Here is a 20,701-nt window from a genome sequence, read left to right as displayed (position 1 = left end):
GGAGAGAGATGAGAAGCATCAATCATCAGTTTTTCGTTGTGACACCTTAGTTGTTCATTGATTGCTTTCTCATATGTGCCTTGTCCGCAGGCCTTCAGCAGACCGAGTAACCCCTTGCTTGAGCCAGCAACCTTGGGTACAAGCTGGTGAGCTTTTTGCTCAAGCCAGATGAGCCCACGCTCAAGCTGGCGACCCCGGGGTCTCGAACCTGGGTCCTCGGCATCCCAGTCCGACGCTCTATCCACTGCGCCACCACCTGGGCAGGCACTACCCCTGCTTTTGAGAGATGAGAGGATAGGGCAACAGGCAGAGAACTAATCCATAGCTGGACTCAGCTCTACAGCCATCTACAGAAGGCAAGGCCCTGTGTACTTCCCTTCGAAATACTGTAAAAGTCCAATATAAACCAGTTAAAGGGAATTCATATGCCTGAGGATTAACACACACCTGCAGTACTTCCAGCATGCTCCCAATGCATCAACTCTACTCTGCCTTGATTATTTCCTATTATTGTTTTTCTTTATTAAAAAAATCCCCAGAATACCAATGTGCAATTTTTATAGTAAACATCAGATTAATGCCTAGAAATCTGCAGAATATGATTAAAAGTAAATCAGCAAGCTGCCTAATGTTTAATAAACTGATTAAAAATAATCAGGTTATTTTCAGCTCTAAGGGCCAGAGCAAGGAGGTCACAGATGAAGAGAAGTTAATATTCATTCAATTGCTGCTTTAGAAAAAACCTGCCAGGCCTGATGGAACTGCAATTAATAGTCCTCTGCCACTCAGTTTCACACACCAAATCAGACTAGAGAAAGGCTGGCTCTCTAGCAGAAAACTTACAAAACACAAGTGACCTACCACAGACTTGTTTTAGTTTTTTTTGTTTGTTTGTTTGTTTTTGTTTTGTTTTGTTTTTTTCTGAAGCTGGAAACGGGAGAGACAGACTCCCGCATGCACCCGACCGGGATCCACCCGGCACGCCCACCAGTGGGCGACGCTCTGCCCACCAGAGGACGATGCGACGCCCCTCCAGGGCGTCGCTCTGTTGCGACCAGAGCCACTCGAGCGCCTGGGGCAGAGGCCAAGGAGCCGTCCCCAGCGCCCGGGCCATCCTTGCTCCAATGGAGCCTCGGCTGCGGGAGGGGAAGAGAGAGACAGAGAGGAAGGAGAGGGGGAGGGGGTGGAGAAGCAAATGGGCGCTTCTCCTGTGTGCCCTGGCCGGGAATAGAACCCGGGACTTCTGCACGCCAGGCCGACGCTCTACCACTGAGCCAACTGGCCAGGGCCTTGTTTTAGTTTTTAATGACCTTTTTGGCCAGAGCAGAAAAACGAAAACCTCCAAGTTTGAAAAATAAGGACGCATATAATATAGGCTTTGTGTTTTAGATGCCTGATCATGTCATATTTTTAAAGTCCTTCCCCTTCTTCAAGAGCTATCAACTCTCAGTGAAATATGATCATGGTGAAGAAACTGAAGAAGTTCAGACAGGTACAATGATAAAATGACACCGGGGCTAACATCCTCGAGCTCTGTGTAGGCGCCGCCCCCACACAGAGGAGCTCCAGGTGCCGTCTCTCGTTTCAGAGAGTTACATTCTGTGTCCATGTCTGATAGAGAAGGAACCCGAGCAGACTGATTCCAAGTGATGCAGCTATTGAATGGTGCGGCCAGGATGGGAGACTGTGTCCACCCTACTGAACTCCATGCTCAGGATGACCAAGCTTTACATGTGCTCCCTGCGCCTTCCCAACAACTCCACACTACACTGTGTGATTCTGCACTTTTTCTCCAGGCCTCAGGGGTTCCTCAGTCTTACTGCTTCCTTTCTAACCCTTCTCTGCTAGGAGGGCTCTTTTAAGATCTTCCATAATCACCTCCTATATCTATCAGCCAAACTCAATTTTTTCTTTCCATTTCCTCAAAAAAGTGGTTTTTAAGATTTTGTGATGCCGTTCCCTCCTCAGGAAGACATGCTAAAAGCATATCTTCTCAATATGCTCATATGTTTATTTATAAATTACATGCATGTGGTAATGTCTCAGATACAAGTGACTTTTAGAGTGTGTCGCAATTGACTTCTACCTATACTTCAAGGGGCTAACTTGATGACATCTAATTTTGAGGGGTCAATTCCAGTCCAATTGCCCTATGATGTGGCTGATAAAAACCCAGACTAGGAAGAGAAGAGGCAGGACTGCTTTTTCTCTTTGTTTACCTGTTCTTCTTGTTTTCAAACTGCAGTCCTTTGCAGAGTCTTTTTAAGTCCTTCATCCATTCTGAGGCTGAGGCTATTTGGTTAAAATCAGATCACTCTAAGTCCTTTTATCTGGGTTCGGGGAAACCCATGATGCCTCCCGACAGGAAGGCAGCGCAGGCACCTGGCTGTGAGGGCGGGTGGACTTACAGACTCCCTGGGTAGTGGTGCTCCCCGTGGGGGAGTCTGCATAGTCGAGCCCAGACTCATAACTGACTTTCCAGTGCGTACTCTACATAGGTGTCAGTATCAATCTGTATGCTAAATATCAATAAAACAGAACTTTTCTTATTTGTAAGAGAAAAATTAATACAAATGGAAGTTTTAAAATCTTCTTTCTGCGCCCAATGCATTACCAGTAAGCACCTCCAGCCCTAAACACACTAGCTGGCGTGTGTGCTCTGGAGACCCCTGCCCTAAAGTGCTCGAATGCCTGGACCACTCATCCCTATGGGTTGAACCACGCTGCCCTTCACTGTCAGGCCCTTGCTCAGGGTAAGCGGACCTTGTCTCCACAACAAATCTGTTGACCTCTCACACCAGGCAGCCAATTTCTGGTGTAGCTCCTGCACTTCCACCATAGCCCAACGCCATACAGTCCACAGGAGGGGCAATCAGAGCTACGTACTGAGAACAGGACAGACTGAACAATGGTAAAGGAGACACAGAGGTCAACAGTGGCGAGGCCAGGACAGTTGCTATGATAATTAGGGGTCTGCTGAGTTTACCCCCCCAAAATGTGATGGCACCTAATTAGAGCATGAACATGAAAAATCTATAGAATAGCTGGCGCTGTAGGAAATGGAATCTGTGCCCCTTCAACAGGCATGAGTCCCTCAGCAAGGCAGGCTTGTGAGAGCCACTGGGGTTACTGTGGTTCAAATTATATGTAAAACAGAGGTGCCCACCTCAGGTACATGATAATTATCCCCTAATAATTCCTTTGTTAGTGAAAGATCAAAGCGGCTCCTACAAGGAGCCAAATCAGGTGATTATATTGGTGTAGGGCCTCCTCCCATCTAATGCTGCAGAAGTAGTCAAGTTGTAGTCATAGTTTCTGCCCAAATACTATTCTTCACTTATAATTTCCCTTCCAAAAGGATGTATTGTTAGAACAATGAACCTAGATTATGGTGTGTAATACATTGTCACTTTCTGAACTGAGATTTATAAACAATAAGATGAAATGTACAAAAGTCCCAGGTTCTGGAATCTATAATGTGAGAGAGGAACAAAGTAATGATTAATTATATCAAGCGTTCCAAATTTTTATATAACGAATATAGACATTGCCCATTTAAATAGAACCTTTTGGTGGTTTCACACAGATTATATATTAAAATCAGAATAAAATTTTAGATATATCAACCTCCAGTTAATCTCAGACACTGTATAAATATTTTAGCCTATTTATTTTTATTTTTTTTAATTTATTGATTTTTAGATAGAAGTATATGTGTGTGGGAGGAGGGGAGAAGTGGGAAGCATCAACTTATAGTAGTTGCTTCCTGTATGTGCCTTGACCAGGCAAGCCCAGGATTTCAAACCCGTGACCTCAGCATTCCCAGCATTCCAGGTCGACACTTTATCCACTGCGCCATCACAGGTCAGGCTATTTTAGCATATTTGGACATGAACAGATACACAGCCCAGTGCAAGTATATAATAGTTGGCTCTTGATTATATAAATTAACAAGGGGAGAATCAGCATAGACAACCTCAAATGAGAGCTAAATTGAAAAATCAAATTGTATTTAGTTGAAACTGGGTTTTACTCTAATCCCTTATCTGTGTCTCGCCATTCTTCCCTAAGAACAAGGATGGGTTTTACACCAGCAGCTAGGTGGTAGTGTTGAGGAAGTAGGGACAGTGCATTCCCTTGCTCTTTAGGTGTTTCATAGACTTACAAACTTATTAAATACCCACTGATTAAAATTAATTTTTATTCAATATAATTAAAACTAATCATTGTATGAAGTTGAGTTTCATTTATCAAACTGTGGCCCTCCAATGCCTGCTTTAGTTTCATCTGAAGAAACAGATACTCCTAAGGTCATTCTACCTATACAAAACAGAATTACTGGGGTGGGTTGATATTTTGTATTTTAAGAGTTTTTTTTAATCACAAAACTCAACAATAAAAAAAGAAACAATCTGGCCCTAGCCAGCTGGCTCAGCAGTAGAGTGTTGGCCCAGCATGTGGAAGTCCCGGGTTTGACTCCCAGTCAGGGCACTCAGGAGAAGCAGCCATCTGCTCTCCACCCCTCCCCTGCTTCCTTCTCTTTCTTTCTCTCTCTCTCTCCCCCTCCCGCAGCAAAACAGTTTGAGCAAGTTGGCCCCAAGCACTGAGGATGGCTTGGTTGGCCTCATCTCAGGTACTAAAAACAGTTTGGTTGCCAAGCAACAGAGCAGTGGACCCAGATGGGCAGAGCATCGCCCCTAGGTGGACTTGCTGGGTGGATCCCAGTTGGGGTGCATGTAAGAGTCTGTCTCTGCCTCCCCACCTCTTACTTAATAAAAAATAAATAAAAAAAATAATCCAATAAAAAAGAAAAAAAAACAGGCAAAAGATTTGAGCACCACTTTACCAGAATTACTGGGGCAGGTTGACATTTTATAATTTTAGAGTTTTTCTATTGCAAAACTCAACAATAAGAAAAGAAATAATCAAATGTTAAAATAACAGGCAAAAGATTTGAGCACCACTTCACTGGGGCCAAATAAGGACATGAAAATGCCCCCACCATCATTGGCCCATCATTAGAGAAATGCACATTAAAGTTACGCACCGTTTGAAATGACTAAAAACGTTAAAAAGAACTGACACCACCCACTGAGTATTGATGAGAAAGTGGAGGAGGAAGTGGGATGCTCACACATTGCTGAAGGGACAATACGGTTCAGACAGCTTGGAACACTATTTGGAAATTTCTTACAAAATTACGTGTACATTTATCATTATGACCAAGTAACCCATCTCCTAGGTATTGACTCAAGTGAAATGAAAACCTATGTTCACACAATACCTGTACACAATGTTTATAGTACATTTATCCATAATCATCAAAAACTAGGGAAAAAACAAGGTCCCTCTCTACTAAAAGGGTAAACAAGGTATGGTGCGTCCATATAATAGAATACTACTCAACAATACAAATGAACCAACTACTGATGCATGCAACAACTTGGATGAATCTCAAATCTACTATGCTGAGTGAAAGAAACCAGAAGCGAAAGGTCTGACGAGACGTAGTGTCTGAGTCCATTCACATTACATTCTGGGAAAGGCAAAGCGACAGGAGAGAGGACAGATCAGTGGCTGCATGAGACTAACAGTAGAGAGGGGCCCCGACTAAAAAGTGGTAGCACCCAAGAATTTGGGGGTAGAGGAACTGGGAAATAGAATGGCTCTGTATTTTGATTGTGGGAATAGTTAATATAACTGCAGTTGTCAAAACTTCTAGAACTATATACCCAAAAGAGTAAATTTTATGATATGTGAGTTAAAAAATAAAATTAAAGAACACTTCCCTAACTGATTCTTGTTCACGAAAACATTTGAGAAGGACTGCTATGGAAGTATTTAGAGTAGCCGATGCTGCCATCAGCCATCATTGCTTCCTGGATTCTTTACATAGGCTGAGAAAAACACACACGTTGTTTGTGGCTATAGGCAAGTGACAGTAGAAGAAAACCCTTTATCCCCAAGGACGAGACTTAAATGAACAATTTCTCCCAGATAAAAAAATCCTCACGAGGCAGAAAGAGTAGAGTATGAGCACTGGCCACAAGACATCAATCAATTCACATACCTACACATGGTGATTAGGCCCCCACTGACCTTGAAAGTTTTATGGTGACATAGGTGTAGGAAGGCCACAGAAAGTGCAGGGATGTGAGAACAATAAGAAAGAAGTTGAAATAAATGGGAAAGTAGAACTTTCATTAATAACAGAAACAGCAACATGAGTGGAAAATGAGGACTGTGTAGGCCCGGTTGTCACTAGTTGAGTGCTCACCACATGTCAGGTACAGCAGTAGGAGAGCTGCAGCCTTCTAATCCCAGGAAGCAGGTATTATTTATCTTCTAGTTCACTGATGCCACCCATGAGACCCACTGGGTTACTGACTTGCTCAAGTTCACAGTTAGTAAGAGACAGACAGAATGCTGTGGGGACCCATGTCCACTCTGATGGCAGAACCCATGATTTCCACTCCACCAAGCTGCCTCCAGGAAAATGTAGCTCATCCAGAGACAAGGTATCACAGAGGGTGTCTAACATACCCCAGATATAATGTTCTGGCGATTAAAGAGTACAAGTATACTTTATATAGGAGACAGACTCTTAAACTCTAATCTTAATTTTTTTAAAGTCTATTCACACTCAGGAAGCTCTCTTGTGGAAAGAACTCTTATGAAATAAATACTAAAGAATTCCTTTGTGATATAAATGATTGCCCCATAATACTTATGCTGCAAAAGTTTGGATTTCTATAGAATGTATTTTCTTAAAACAGGGCATACTTTTTTTTTTTTTTTTTTTTGTATTTTTTTTTTTTTCTGAAGCTGGAAACGGGGAGAGACAGTCAGACAGACTTCCGCATGCGCCTGACCAGGATCCACCCGGCATGCCCACCAGGGGCGACGCTCTGCCCACCAGGGGGCGATGCTCTGCCCCTCCGGGGCGTCGCTCTGCCGCAACCAGAGCCACTCTAGTGCCTGGGGCAGAGGCCAAGGAGCCATCCCCAGCGCCCGGGCCATCCTTGCTCCAATGGAGCCTCGGCTGCGGGAGGGGAAGAGAGAGACAGAGAGGAAGGAGGGGGTGGAGGTGGAGAAGCAAATGGGCGCTTCTCCTATGTGCCCTGGCCGGGTATCAAACCCGGGTCCCCCGCACGCCAGGTCGACGCTCTACCGCTGAGCCAACCGGCCAGGGCCAAAAAACAGGGCATACTTTTAACTTGTAATATGTTTTAAAAAACATCTGCCCATTAGCCAGTCCTGTAAATACATAAACTAGATTAAAAAGTTTTATGGAATGAACAAATAAAGGACTTTAGTTATCTTTTATTTTATACCTCTTCTGAAGAACAAAAGGAAGCATGAGACAAATCAAAACTTTTAACATTCCACCACTGGAATGTAACCTGCAGGACGTCAGTAAGAGTGGGCTGGGCAGTAGTAGCCCAAGGCAGCCGCAGGACCACTGTGCCCATTCCCCAGTTTAGCTGATCAGCAGCTAAGCTCCATATTAAACAGAAAGGAGGTTCTCCAGAGATGCTAAGACCACAGGAAGTCAAAGAAATATCAAGCATTAATGCCCAAGATGCATTCACTAGCACAGTAAAACACCTAAATATTTAGGCTTTTGCTGGAATAGTATGGTATGAATAGCATATTTATTTTTAATTTTCAATTGTTAATGAATAAAGAACAAAACTCTGTCTCAGTCAAGCATTCAACTGTACGTTATTTTCCAACTCCCACTTAAAAATGACAGAAATAAACAATCTGTCCGAAAAACAACAAAACAGCCATCACACAGAAAAATACAATGATGCAAAAGAACACATTTCAGAGTTGGCTCATCTAAAGAGAAAACTCAAATCAAAACATCTCATGCTACAAATAATAATGTACAATGTCAAACAACCTATCTTTAAGAGAAAAAAACTTAGAACTCATATGTGTGTGGTTTCAAATTATGGTCTGAAACACACTAAGTACCCGAATCCAATAAAAAATATGGAGCTAAGGGCTCAAAAGACATTCTAAAGCCCTGAAAACTCAAGTGTCCAAGAAGTAATCTGAAAAATACTTGCTCAGAATATTCACAGGAACTTAATATTTGCGATGGAGGACAGAAACCATCTTCAAGAATAACTAGATGATGGGTCTGTAATTTGCAGAATCTCTTTATTTTTTACGTAAATATCAGAACTGTGACATCACAAACATCACACAATATACTAATGATACATTACAGAATTGTACACCTGAAGCTCATATAATTTTATTAACCAATGTCACCCCAATAAATTCAATAAAAAAGAAAAAAAAATCCAAGCATCAAATATTAAATAAATTTCCAGCAAACTTGGTAAAAGTCCCAAACTCAAATCCTTATTTGGCTCACAAACAGAACACGTGTATGGTGCCTGCAAGACTAAACTCACATAAAGTTAGTTAACTTAAAAAAAAAAAATCTAAAATGAAAATGCAACGCTAATTAATGTCATGCTAAGTGGCTGTAAATTAAAGTGGAATGAGACTCAGGGAATTTGGTGATTTTATAAAATCTGCCCACAGCTTTTGGATACTGTGCTGAAAATGCCAAAATGTCCCTTCTGTCTGTATCCTCAATCCTTTAGCTTTGCCAGACAAAATAGTGCTTTAAGATATGCCCAAAATACCTGTGACTAAAATATGAGCCTGCTGTTTTAGAAACACAATTTCAGGTATTTCCAGGGCAGAGACTTGAACCATAGCATCTGGGGAAGAAACCACAACTTTTGCATTTTGCAACATACTTTTTCTGGAAGCTGGGATTCAACTTCTTTCTTCAGTCTCCTCAGTAAAAATGGCCTCAACACTTTGTGTAGACGCCTGATGATCAGTATAGTTTCTTCTTCATTCAAGTCCACCTACAAAAGATCCGCCGGTGACTATGATTTTATTTTTAAAAAGGATGTTTCATATAATAACACTTTATGTTACATTTATTATCCATTTCACTGTCTTTGAAATTTTATATGTATTAAGGCCAGGTTTATACCAGGTCATGTACACCTCAGAATTTTTGTCCCACCTGCCTACCAGGTGGTAATAAAACAGTCTGTTAAGCGAGTGTGTGCCTTAAGAATGGGTTTGTGGAAAAGGGCTCCTAAGCAATGAGTTTTATATCAGTACTGTCGACAGCTCAGAATTTTATGGAACAAATGGCGGTGAAGACTGACTGAAGACTGATACAGAAAACGAGTAAGGGGGCAACACCTAATGTGTTCTTACTCAGAGGGGAAGCATTCATTAGGCTCTTCACTGTGCCTCAAATGCAGAAACCCACCAAGGGGACAAGGCTTCTACAGCAAAATGAAAACAAGAGTCAATCCAATTTATGCCGGTTGGCCTCTAAGCCCCACTACCTTGCTCTTTTTTTTCTTCTGCCCTGACCTTGTTAAAGCTACAGTTCTAGTTACAATATCCTCTGCTTTCTGTTTCACCCTCCTCTATTAACCTCAGGGGGCAGAGTTGATTGACTTTCTTTTACACAAATGAGTGAGTCAATTAATTATTATTATTATTATTATTTACAGAGACAGAGAGAGTCAGAGAAAGGGACAGATAGGGACAGACAGACAGGAATGGAGAGAGATGAGAAGCATCAATCATCAGTTTTTCATTGCGACACCTTAGTTGTTCATTGATTGCCTTCTCATATGTGCCTTGACCGCGGGCCTTCAGCAGACCGAGTAACCCCTTGCTCGAGCCAGTGACTTTGGGTCCAAGCTGGTGAGCGTTTGCTCAAACCAGATGAGCCCGCGCTCAAGCTGGCGACCTTGGGGTCTTGAACCTGGGTCCTCTGCATCCCAGTCCGACGCTCTATCCACTGTGCCACCACCTGGTCAGGCGAGCCAATTAATTATTGACAAAAAAGAAAATGTACAGTTGCCCCTCGCCATATCGCTATTCATATTTCGAGGTCTCACTGTATCGCGGATTTTTAAATTGTATATATCTAATTTTGTATCGTGGATTTTTCGCTATATTGAAGGATTTTGTGGTATATTATAGGTATTTTTATATATTTACTATTTTAATAACTTTTGCAATAAAATAAGCATTTTTCTAGTCTAAAAAATTGAAAACAATATAAAAATATTAAAACATATTAAAAGAATATTAAATCAAAATAAAATATGTAGCATACAGCAGATGAGTAAAGACTCGCATGTATGGAAAGTGCAGCTACAGCCGCTTCCACTTGAGCTAGTTTGCCCACGTGAGATTGTATACAGCACACTATTGGCTGGTGGATGGGAGGCAACCAAGCAGAGTACTGTGTTCTGTATATATAAATAATAAAATAAACATAAGGTCGCTCCTTCGTGGATTTTCATCTATTGCAGGAGGTTCTGGAACCTAACCCCCGCGATAGACGAGAGACCACTGTACCTTAAAATTAAAGGGCTAAGAGTTCCAACATAAATTTCCCTAACACATTCTTAGTGGCTTTTCATTCCTGTAGTTAAGAAATCACTAATCAAAAGAACACGTACCCATTTCCTTTCTTATCGGGGCTCGTGCCTCCCTTCACAAACGAGCTCTAAGGGAAGACAGTGAAGGAAAGGGGAGTTGGGAACTTGAAAACGGCTACTGCAGGACTTGAGGAGTATTTATGTATACACAAAACTGAGGCTCATGCTAACATCTGAAACAATGTGTACAGAAAATTAGTGTAAACTAGTTCAGGTTTTCTTTTTAATTATTTATTTATTTATTCACTCCAGAGAGGAGAGCGAGAGAGAGAGAGAGAGAGAGAGAGAGAGAGGAGCAGGAAGCATCAACTCCCATATGTGCCTTGACCAGGCAAGCCCAGGGTTTTGAAGCCTCAGCGTTCCAGGTCGATGCTTTATCCACTGCGCCACCACAGGTCAGGCCAGTTCAATTTTATACACAAACTCCTTATGTGAAAATAGTTTAAAGCCCAAGTTTATAACGAGAAAGTGTTTTAAGGTATTTATGTTCAGTTGGATAAGTTGATGTGGTTAAACTGAGCCAGTAACTTTCCTTACATTCATCCTCGTGGCCCCTAGCAGTTATGCATCCCACCATCCGGAATGTTCTCTGGTGACCTGGTTAACACCCTGGCAAAAGACAAAGGGGTCAGGACACCCCACACTTTACTAGATCCATTTTCTTCAGAGGGGACAACACCCTGAAATGAGGACATATGCACTCCCTATGCATATAGGGAGCTTTGTGATGTAAGTGACATTATAGACCACCTATGGGTTTCTGTCACTCAGATGTTGCCAGCTCTATGTCCTTTATTTTCATTTCATTGTCAAGAAGCAGAAAAAAAAACCAAAAGTTAGACCAGTACCCTTTCTCCAGTCATGGCAAACGGAGCATTGAACCACTGTTCAAATGTGCTGCAGCTTTTAAAAATGGTGGGGAGGAGGAAGTTGAGGAGAGCCCAGAGCTCCGGAAGCTTATTCTGCAGAGGCGTGCCAGTCAAGAGGATCCTTCTGGGGGCCACGTAGTGAGTGTTTAAGACCTGGGTCAGCTTGCAGTGGTGATTCTTCATGCGGTGGCCTTCATCCACAATCATGTATTTCCACCGAATCTATAACGTAAAAAGAAGGACCAACGTGGTAAGAGAATATACAACTATTTCCAACAAGTAAGTGGTTAAGTAAAAAAACCAAAGAACCCATACTTGGTATAAGATATGGTAGGAGTCTCCTTAGGATAAAAGAATCTCAACAGTCAATATCCTATACCTGACAGATCATGTAACACATCATGTAATAAAGGAAAATTAAAGCAACAATGTTTCTTAGGGGCCATATGATTTCAAATCACCCTTTAACAAAGGAGTGGCTCCCGTGACTCCCTCTCCAGCACTCCTTCAGTTAATGCTACAGCATGAGCTATTACAGATTTAATAGCCATGTTGCCACTGCTCTTCGTAAGTGCAGAATACAGCTCTCCACTTGAAGCAGAAGTTAATGACTGATGTTTCCAACATTACCTGTAGCTGAGATACTTGCGCTTCATGCCTTTTCTATTATGTTGGCTAACTATTACCTTTAGGGCTTGGCTCAGTGTTATTTATTTTTTAATTTGAACTACTTGCTCACATTTAAAAGTCTGTATATTTCACACAAAAATCTGGACATCCAGCTTCTGTAAAAAAAAAAAAAAATTGGAAGATCTGGCAACCTGGACTTTCTCAGGTCACACATTCTTTACCTGGGAAGTACTTATCTGCCAGGTCCAGGAACCCTGCTTTAAGATATCTAAAATGAAAGAGTATTCTCACTGGCAGAGAGGGCAGTGCTAAAATAGCATTCCGCTATCTATGCCAAACCTTCAGAATTAAACACAATACACCCCCACACACACCACTATCACTTCAAAAGTAAAGAATGACTGTCTAAAACAATCTTCCTCCCTAAGTCTATGAATAGTCCCCTTTCTCTCTCATATTTTACCCTGAGCCCTTTTCAAGGTCACTGTTCTCCATTTCTTAATGTGAGAACAATGTGGAATGTTCCACTAAGCCTACCCATTCCCTACAAAACAGGGGCTATGGCCAAGAAAAGCATCTGGTGTTCAGATGGCCCTGGATCCTGCTGCAAAGTCTCCCACCCAGTCCTTGCCCTCCACGTTAGAAGCACCAGTAAAGTCAGGGGAAAGATACCGAATCATCAGTCAGGATGGGGTGTTCAGGTAAAAGAAATTACCAGAGTTTGGTGGGGTTTTTTTCTTCTGTTTCTTTCTTCTTTGGTTATTGAAGAATAACCAAATTTGTATGATTAATGGTCTCAAACTTATCAATAGCATGAAAAGAGACCAACAGAGAAAATGTATTTAAATAAATATTCTAAATCTCCTCTCCTGCCTAATTTGGCTTATGAAATAATAAACAAGGAAGCAGAGGTCTTAGATTCTGCTATTGGGTCTACTACTAATTAGGGCTTCCACTTGGAAAAAAGTTACTGCCCCATTCTAGCTCCATTTCTCCCACAATAAATAAAAGCAATCTATCTCATTAACAGGAGTCTCCAATGAATTTTGAAATACAAATGCAGAAAAATATGAATTTGTTTTCAAGGATCCCAAGTGTATAAAGACATCCCCACAGTAATGCTGCAAACACATCTTCTTTGACACTACCAGCTTCATCTCTGGATACGAGGGATCCGAACGCAGCACTGGTGTCAGCGCCACCTCAATTATAAACCCTCCGCTGGGGACACCTCTCCTTGATGTTATTTCCTGTGATGCCATGAAGGGAATGCTTAGTTCCCAGGCAGAGGTTTAGTGCAGAGATAGAACGAACCCTAGAAATGGAATTCTGTGAAATTCTGGCTATAACTTAGTTTCAGATGATAGTGCTTTCAAAACACCACGGGGCAAAAGAAATGACTAAAGAAAAAAAATTAAGTTTTCATATTTGCTCCATGAAATAAACTAGTTCCATCATTCAACATGAACATACTAGGAGGCAAGATGATATAAATGGAGAAAAAAGTTAATATTTTATGGCTAAAGGACAACTTAGGACACACACACATTAGGACAGTGGTCCCCAACCCCCGGGCCGTAGACAGGTACCGGTCCGTGGGCCATTTGGTACCGGTCCGCAGAGAAAGAATAAATAACTTACATTATTTCTGTTTCATTTATATTTAAGTCTGAACAATGTTTTATTTTTAAAAAATGACTAGATACCCTCTGTTACATCCATCTAAGCCTCATTCTTGACGCTTGCCTCGTAAGTTTGAAAGTTATATTTAAAAATACTAGTTTTTACGCCGGTCGCATAATTTTATTCTGTGTGTTTATCCATCCCACCCTAAAGGCTGGGCCGTGAAAATATTTTCTGATATTAAACCGGTCCGTGGCCCAAAAAAGGTTGGGGACCACTGCATTAGCAGACATGTAGGTTGTAGGTAGAAAACCACTCTTTCTCAGCTCCAAAGAGTCCACAGAAATAGCCTAGAGTAATTCAAACAATAATTGCCCATTATTTTCCCAGAGAAAACCCTAAAACAGGGATAACAGAAAAGCCACAGCTCAGGCAAATGTTCACATGGAAAACCCCTTTCTCTTTCCTCAGTGAGAGAAAGGCACAAGAGAAATGAAGTTGTGCTCCTGACAATAACCTAGGCAACAAAAACAATATTTCTTCCACAAGCACAGTCAGGGCTGTTGGAGAGAAAAAGAGTTGTGAAAGAAACACAGGTAATTTTTTCTTTGTATTTATTTTATTTTATTTTATTTATTTTTTTAATTCATTTTAGAAAGGAGAGAGAGAGAGAGAGACAGAGAAGGGAGGAGGAGCAGGAAGGATCAATTCCCACATGTACCTTGACCAGGCAAGCCCAGGGTTTCAAACCAGTGACCTCAATGTTCCAGGTCGATGCTTTATCCACTGCGCCACCACAGGTCAGGCACAGGTAAATTTTTTAAAGAGATGTAAACTCATTAACTATGAGAGGACAGGTAAGAGCCCCAGGATCAATGACATACACCAAAAAAAAAAGTATGCATAAAATTAAAACCCATGACCAAATTACATCTGACGCTAAAGAAAAAAAGAAAGAGAGAGAGAGAAAAAAGGAAAGAAAAAAGAGAGGGAGAAAAGTCATTTAATGATCACATTACACCAGTGAGTATAACCTGAAGAATACTTTATACTTCAGTGCGATGGTCCATAATTAGAGATAAAAGAATTCGTAAGCATACCTTTGCAAGAATGTGCTTGTCTTTTATAATGTACTCATAAGTAGTCAAGAGGACGTTGAATTTGCCACTCCGTAGCTGGGGGACAAGGGAGCGACGCATAGCAGGGGTGCCCTGAATACAAAGAAAAAACATATGCATTACCCGATCAAGGTTCATGTGTGTCATTTCTCACTATTCAGAGCCTAATGGAGCCCAGACCCGTGACTAAAGACTGCACATATACGCATCATCATATATAGATGCATTATCCAGGAGGAAAGTGCTTGGCGACATCACACAGGTCTGTCACTTCACAATCTTACAGAGAGGCTTTCCCACTGAAAACTGAGCGGAGAGAGAGAAAAGGAAATGACGGTGACCTTGAGGTAGCACAGAACCTGCTGCTCTGATGAAAGGCTGCGTTTCTATGGGAGCCTAGAGCAGGTGGCTCAGGTACTCGGGTAATTGCCTAACTTTTTGCAGGAACAGTGGGCCAGGCAGCAGCCGACAGCAAGCCCGTTTGGCAGCATGTAGAACGTGCGATATTTGTCATTTGTATTACTCTCATCAGAAACTTTGCAATATGATAATTAACAATTTTCTTCTGCATTTCACTATCTGAAAGTAATTATGGTTTATTACAGTAATCTTCCTGGGATGATTAACTCTCACTGTTTAGTACATGATGTACATGACAAAACTTTACAACCAAATACAGTGCACAGATGTGCATATGGAATGAAGAACACAGGATCTATTTTTTGCTTTTCCACATTTATATATAAATACAGCATTCCAAACCTTGTAAGAAATTTTCACCACAGAAGGAGCCCATTTGTCAAATTCATATGTCCAGTTAGATAGGGTCCTACAAAACAAAAAAAAAAAAAAAAGAAGAAAAGAAAAAAAAAGACATTTGTATAAAAGTCAGTGGTTAAAAAGATGTTCTTATTTATTTTCAGGCCTCACCTTAAAAGGGGCTGGAGAATCTATCTCAACCACATACTTATTTAAAAATGTGAAAAAAAGAGGTGTTAGAAATAAGCTGCCACAGAGCATGACAAGTTTGTTGTGGGCCCATAAAGAAATCTCATAAGGAAAAAAAATTAAAGCATGCATAACTATACAGGGCAAAACCCCCTAGATTTGAATATGGTATTGAAAAATAGCAATTGCTGAAGTGATTACATGAGTCTTTAGAAACAACCACATATGTCCTGAGAAAAGTTGAGTCAGGAAAAAGAAATTACAAAAGCACATGAAAATATTAAATAAATCTATCAAGAGGGTGCAGGGGAAGAAATATTAAATGTCTTTTTTTTTAAATCCCTAAAAGCATCACCATAATATTCAAGTAAAATATAGATAAAAAGCAAAAAATATATTCTAAATGTAGATAAAATGCAAAGAATGTCTAAATATGATGGATTCAAATAATGCAGATTAAAAATGTCTGCAAATAGTCTTGTTTTAGACAAAATTAGGAAAAAACATAAAAACATAATCTTTACTTTTTCCTTAGGTCCAAGTTTGTTATGCGCACTGAGAGCTAATATGCAATGCACTCAAACTCCCACAGCCAGAGACACTCTAGTCCCGGAGGGCAGCTGTGAACAGGTCCTCCTTTTTCTCAGGGTGTCCAACAACGAGCGACCAAAAACAATGCAGGGGCGAGGCCCTACATGCTGGTGACCAGCGAAGACCTGTCCTTCCAAAGAAGTAAAATCACTGAGAATAAATGACACACACTGAGGGCAGCAAAATGTAAAATTCTCAGAATTCTGACTTAGGTTCTGTCTTAAAAGACACAAAAAAGAACAATTTCAGAATATATAGTCTTTTGAATATATGTAACCTTTTGGAAATGAAACAAGAAAAAATAATTTTAAGTAAAAAAAAAAAAAATAAATAAAACTCAAAACCTTTCCCCTTGGTGAGCCACTTAAGGAGCAATGAGGAATAAGGCCCCTGTACCGGGAACAGGCTGTGTGGACCACTATGACAAGGGCTGATAAAATCGCCTTCTCCTGTGCTTAAATAGCCTACAGGGCTGGGAGGGGGGGTGGGGGTGGGAAATAAACACACAAGTCCAGATTACATGCTCTTGGGAACCCCTCCACATGCTCTAATTCTGCCTTTCAGGTAAAACAAGGGACAAGCTCCTAACAGGGCACTCTATAACCCCCAGGAAGACAAGTGCAGAACAGACGACTTCACTCACGAGAGGGGAACAATGATGAGGTAGGGGCCGTTGAGCCTCTTGTGCTCCATCAGGTACGTGATGAGGGCGATGGTCTGGATGGTCTTCCCCAGCCCCATTTCGTCGGCTAGGATCCCGTTCAAATTGTTGTTATACAGGGAGACCATCCACTCCAGGCCCTGGAGCTGAAACGAAGAGTCAGCGCTTCAGTTACCCACGATCTGCACAGGTGATTAATACTAATACAGCTCAAGGGCGCCTGTGACTTCTTAACTTCTCGGTGCTATATGTTGGATTTTCCACAGTAGGAAAGTGAGGGAAGCGCCAACACAAAAAGAATTTAAATATGAGCCTGTAATCATCCCTGCTACTTGGCAGGTGCCTTGTGTTAATCAGATTTAGAAACCAAGGGCTGGAGCATACTGGTGGGATTTCAAGCAGCTTTGCTGCTCATCCCTATTTAGCATTTCACAGTATATGACATTCTAGAATTATTATAAATGAAGAAAACCCACACCAAAATCCACTGCAAACACTCCAAGAACAAAAAGCCAGTGTAAGGATTACAGACAAACAAACCAGAGAGCAGGTTTGGCTCGTGGGTCACGGACTATGAGAAAGAACCCTCCTTGGCAAAGAAGTGCCTCCACCCCAGGCTGGGATCCACTCAGGGAGGAAGCGGGGTGACCAGGGAGCCAGGGGCTCACCGCTGGGCACACAGGAGGGCATTTCCTGGCAGGCAGGAAGGGAGGGAGGGAGGAATCTCCCAGGCCGCATGTGGAAACTTTGTAATGTGGGCACTCCTCAAAGGCTCCATACTGGAAACTAACTCCCTAGACACATGTTCTCTATATTTTTAAAGTACAAAAGCACTGCACCAGAGATGCAGCTCTGCATTCCCTGTGTCTGTCCAGTACTAGAAAGGTTGGGTGAAAATACAAAATTGTTAAACCTCTGTAATGCTGATGGTTGAGGCCAGGAAGGTGCACACTGAATTCGAACAGATGCAGAGGAACTGTGGAGCCCGAAAGCTTCAGGCCATGCTCATTTATTGGAAACAAAGAAAACCTGCTTTTGCAGCAGAGGGCAAGGAATCAGGGAACTGCACCTTGCAGTGGCAGGAGAGCAATCTGGAAGAATCACCTAGAGCGAAAGCACCCATAGCTTTTCATAGAGACACACATATGGCTCCCTGCCATGTGCTCATGTACCAATTGTGCAAAGTGCTTGCAGCCGGTAAACCAGTGAGCAAACCTCACACAGCTGTTTTCCCTACAACCTCCCCAACCACTAATTCCATTCCACCACCATACCACAGGTGCTGGATTTAAAAGGTAGGATCAATGATTGACAGATAGCAGATAACAGGTAGATAATAGATGGAGAGGAAGATAAATATGGGTATCGGTATCTACATATATTGATCTACATCTATATTAGCTAAAGTCAATTTGGCTTGCTAATAAAGTCACACTTAGGAAAATGTTAATTTTAATGCTTTATGTAAGAAAAAAGTAAGTCATTTATTTCAAAAGTATTTATTTTTATTATTATTATTATTGAAATGATTATTCTGTGCAAGGAACCATGCAAGGAGCTATGGCACATGGATACCTAGGTGCGTAAGATGCAGGCCTCCCTTCAGAAGCTTGCAGTCAAAGAGAAGACAGTAAGCCATCTGCATAGACACTTACAACAGGAAATGGTTGAAGTGCCAGCGCCGTGCATATAAGATACTACTGGCCAGAGTTTTTCTTGGGGATAGCACTGTGGTGGTTTGAATTAATACTTTAATACTTTCATATAGCACCTGGAGTGCCTTGTGCCAGGTAAGACTCTGTCAGCCTAAAGGATTTCACAGAACAACAGTAACACCAAGAGATAGACAAAAAAAGGGAAGAAACTTGATAGAGAGGGGAAATGAGGAAATGACTGGGAGCCATAACTGGTGGCGGCCAGGAGGAGCTGCGTGCCTGCCACATGATGCCAAGACCTCCAGACCGTTAGGAGGAACTGGATGCCAGGAACATTTGGACACTGGGTGGTAGTGAATTCTTTTTTTAAATAAAAATTGGCAGAGGGGCTGAATTTTGCATCTGTGTTAACCTCAGATAAAACAGAAGCAGAAATTGGCAGCAGAAGGGACTAGAAATTCACTAAAATTATGGGAAATGAACTGTACTTACCTAGATTGTAAAATTGAAAGGGGTGGGTATTAAACCAGTTTATGGGGTTTCCCAGGAAGCAGTGGAAAGGCCTCAGCTATGTGAGAGTTATATAACTATTAATGATTATGGGACAGCTGTGTTAGGCTTGCTCGCTGGTGTACTAGCTGCAAGCACTTTGCTTGATGAGTGCGTATGCATGTGGCAGAGGCATGTGTGCATAGCCGTTATAAGGCTATGGATGTTTGCGTTTGAGAGAGATAGGGGATTGCAGGTTACCTGCCTGCCACTGTGAGGGGCCATTCTGCTGTTTATTTGCCCGAGAGGTGGTTTCCCCTGCATGTGTGCTTGTCCACCGCTGTGAGACTTTATTAAAAGGAATGGCCCAACGCTTTCTGGCTCCGTAGTTTCTCTACCATCCACCCGAATCCAGTGTGAACCTGCCTGGCCTTGGCCACCAGCATTACAATAATACTAAAACTTGTCAAGGAGCAAAAAGATAGGAAATTTACTTCTAGACAGAGTGGTCCAGGAAGGCTTGGAGCTAGAATCTGAATTGGTTTGTAAGAAATGGAAACAATCTTGTGAGGTAGGAGAAACTTCATGAGACAAAAAACCCCGAGGGAGACAAGGCACGTTCTGGGATCCATAGCAGCCCAGAGGCAGAAGAGCATAAAATTCAAATATGGAAGCTGGGGAAATAAGTGTGAAAACAGTGAGAAGGAGGGCTGAAAAAGGTGTTGGATGGCAGCAGAGATCTATGTGCCTATAAACTACTTATGACTGATCCAGACTGCATCTCCCAGTTACAGACATGTAAAAGTTTATTAGCACACACTATGAATTAATGTCTAATCAACATAGACTATCAAGTAAGATAAGATAACCACTTGGGACCTCATGAAAGTAGCGTGATCTCTGGAGAAAACATGACCCGACTATGGCCAGAGCAGTGGTTGTCAAAGTGTGTTCTGGGGACGCCTGGGTGTCTCTAGACTGCTCAGGAGATCCACAAGGTCAGACGATTTTCATAACAACTTTAGGGCATTATTTACCTTTTATATTGTGCTGATGTCTGCATTGACAATGCAAAAGCAACTGGGTAAAAAAAGCTGTCACTTCAGCACAATCCAGGCAGCACTGTGGTGGTAACCACTGTACTCTTCACTCAGGCCACGGCAGCAGATACAGTGCTGAATTTTAAGAGTGAAGTGGACCCGAAAGTTTGAGAACTAGTAGCCTAAAGCATGTTCTTTCTAAAATATATTCTAAAAGACGCTACTTTTACAAGATCCTAATAGGTCACATGAAAACAAGTCTGGGTAATAAAAGAAATTTAGGAAATAGAGAATTAAAGTTATTTTATTGTAGGACACTGATGTGCAATTATAGATTACACATTTATATAGTTAGAGGTATGGATGTGCTGATGTGTATTATATCATGGATTTCCAAGAGGGGTCACTGGCAGGGTGCTCAGATGGCTCAGGACAGTCCTGGGTTGTACCTATTAACAATAATAAGGGTCCCTACTGACTCTCATTAGTCTCCAAGTTACAGCTGATCGTATTTCCTGTATTCAATGACTTTGTGACCTATTTTTCTTTTTCTTTCTGAAGTATAT

General features: G+C 41.6%; 1 protein-coding gene across 9 annotated transcripts in view; it reads right to left on the bottom strand.

Annotated features, from left to right (window-relative positions):
* The window catches only part of SMARCA2 (SWI/SNF related, matrix associated, actin dependent regulator of chromatin, subfamily a, member 2), a 177,509-nt gene that overhangs the window by 90,174 nt on the left and 66,634 nt on the right, over nt 1–20,701 (bottom strand). For all 9 annotated transcript variants that reach the window (XM_066368051.1, XM_066368059.1, XM_066368053.1 and 6 more), the window contains 5 exons: nt 16,934–17,097; nt 15,514–15,580; nt 14,734–14,844; nt 11,360–11,602; nt 8,787–8,900 (listed from right to left, as the gene is read on the bottom strand). In XM_066368051.1, coding sequence (XP_066224148.1) covers nt 8,787–8,900; nt 11,360–11,602; nt 14,734–14,844; nt 15,514–15,580; nt 16,934–17,097 — 699 coding nt within the window. The remainder of the gene's footprint in view (nt 1–8,786; nt 8,901–11,359; nt 11,603–14,733; nt 14,845–15,513; nt 15,581–16,933; nt 17,098–20,701) is intronic.

This window comes from Saccopteryx leptura, chromosome 2 (assembly GCF_036850995.1).
Source record: "Saccopteryx leptura isolate mSacLep1 chromosome 2, mSacLep1_pri_phased_curated, whole genome shotgun sequence".
Taxonomy (NCBI): Eukaryota; Metazoa; Chordata; class Mammalia; order Chiroptera; family Emballonuridae; genus Saccopteryx; species Saccopteryx leptura.
Note: the sequence above shows the minus strand (reverse complement) of the source record. Positions and strands in the feature narration are given on the sequence as shown.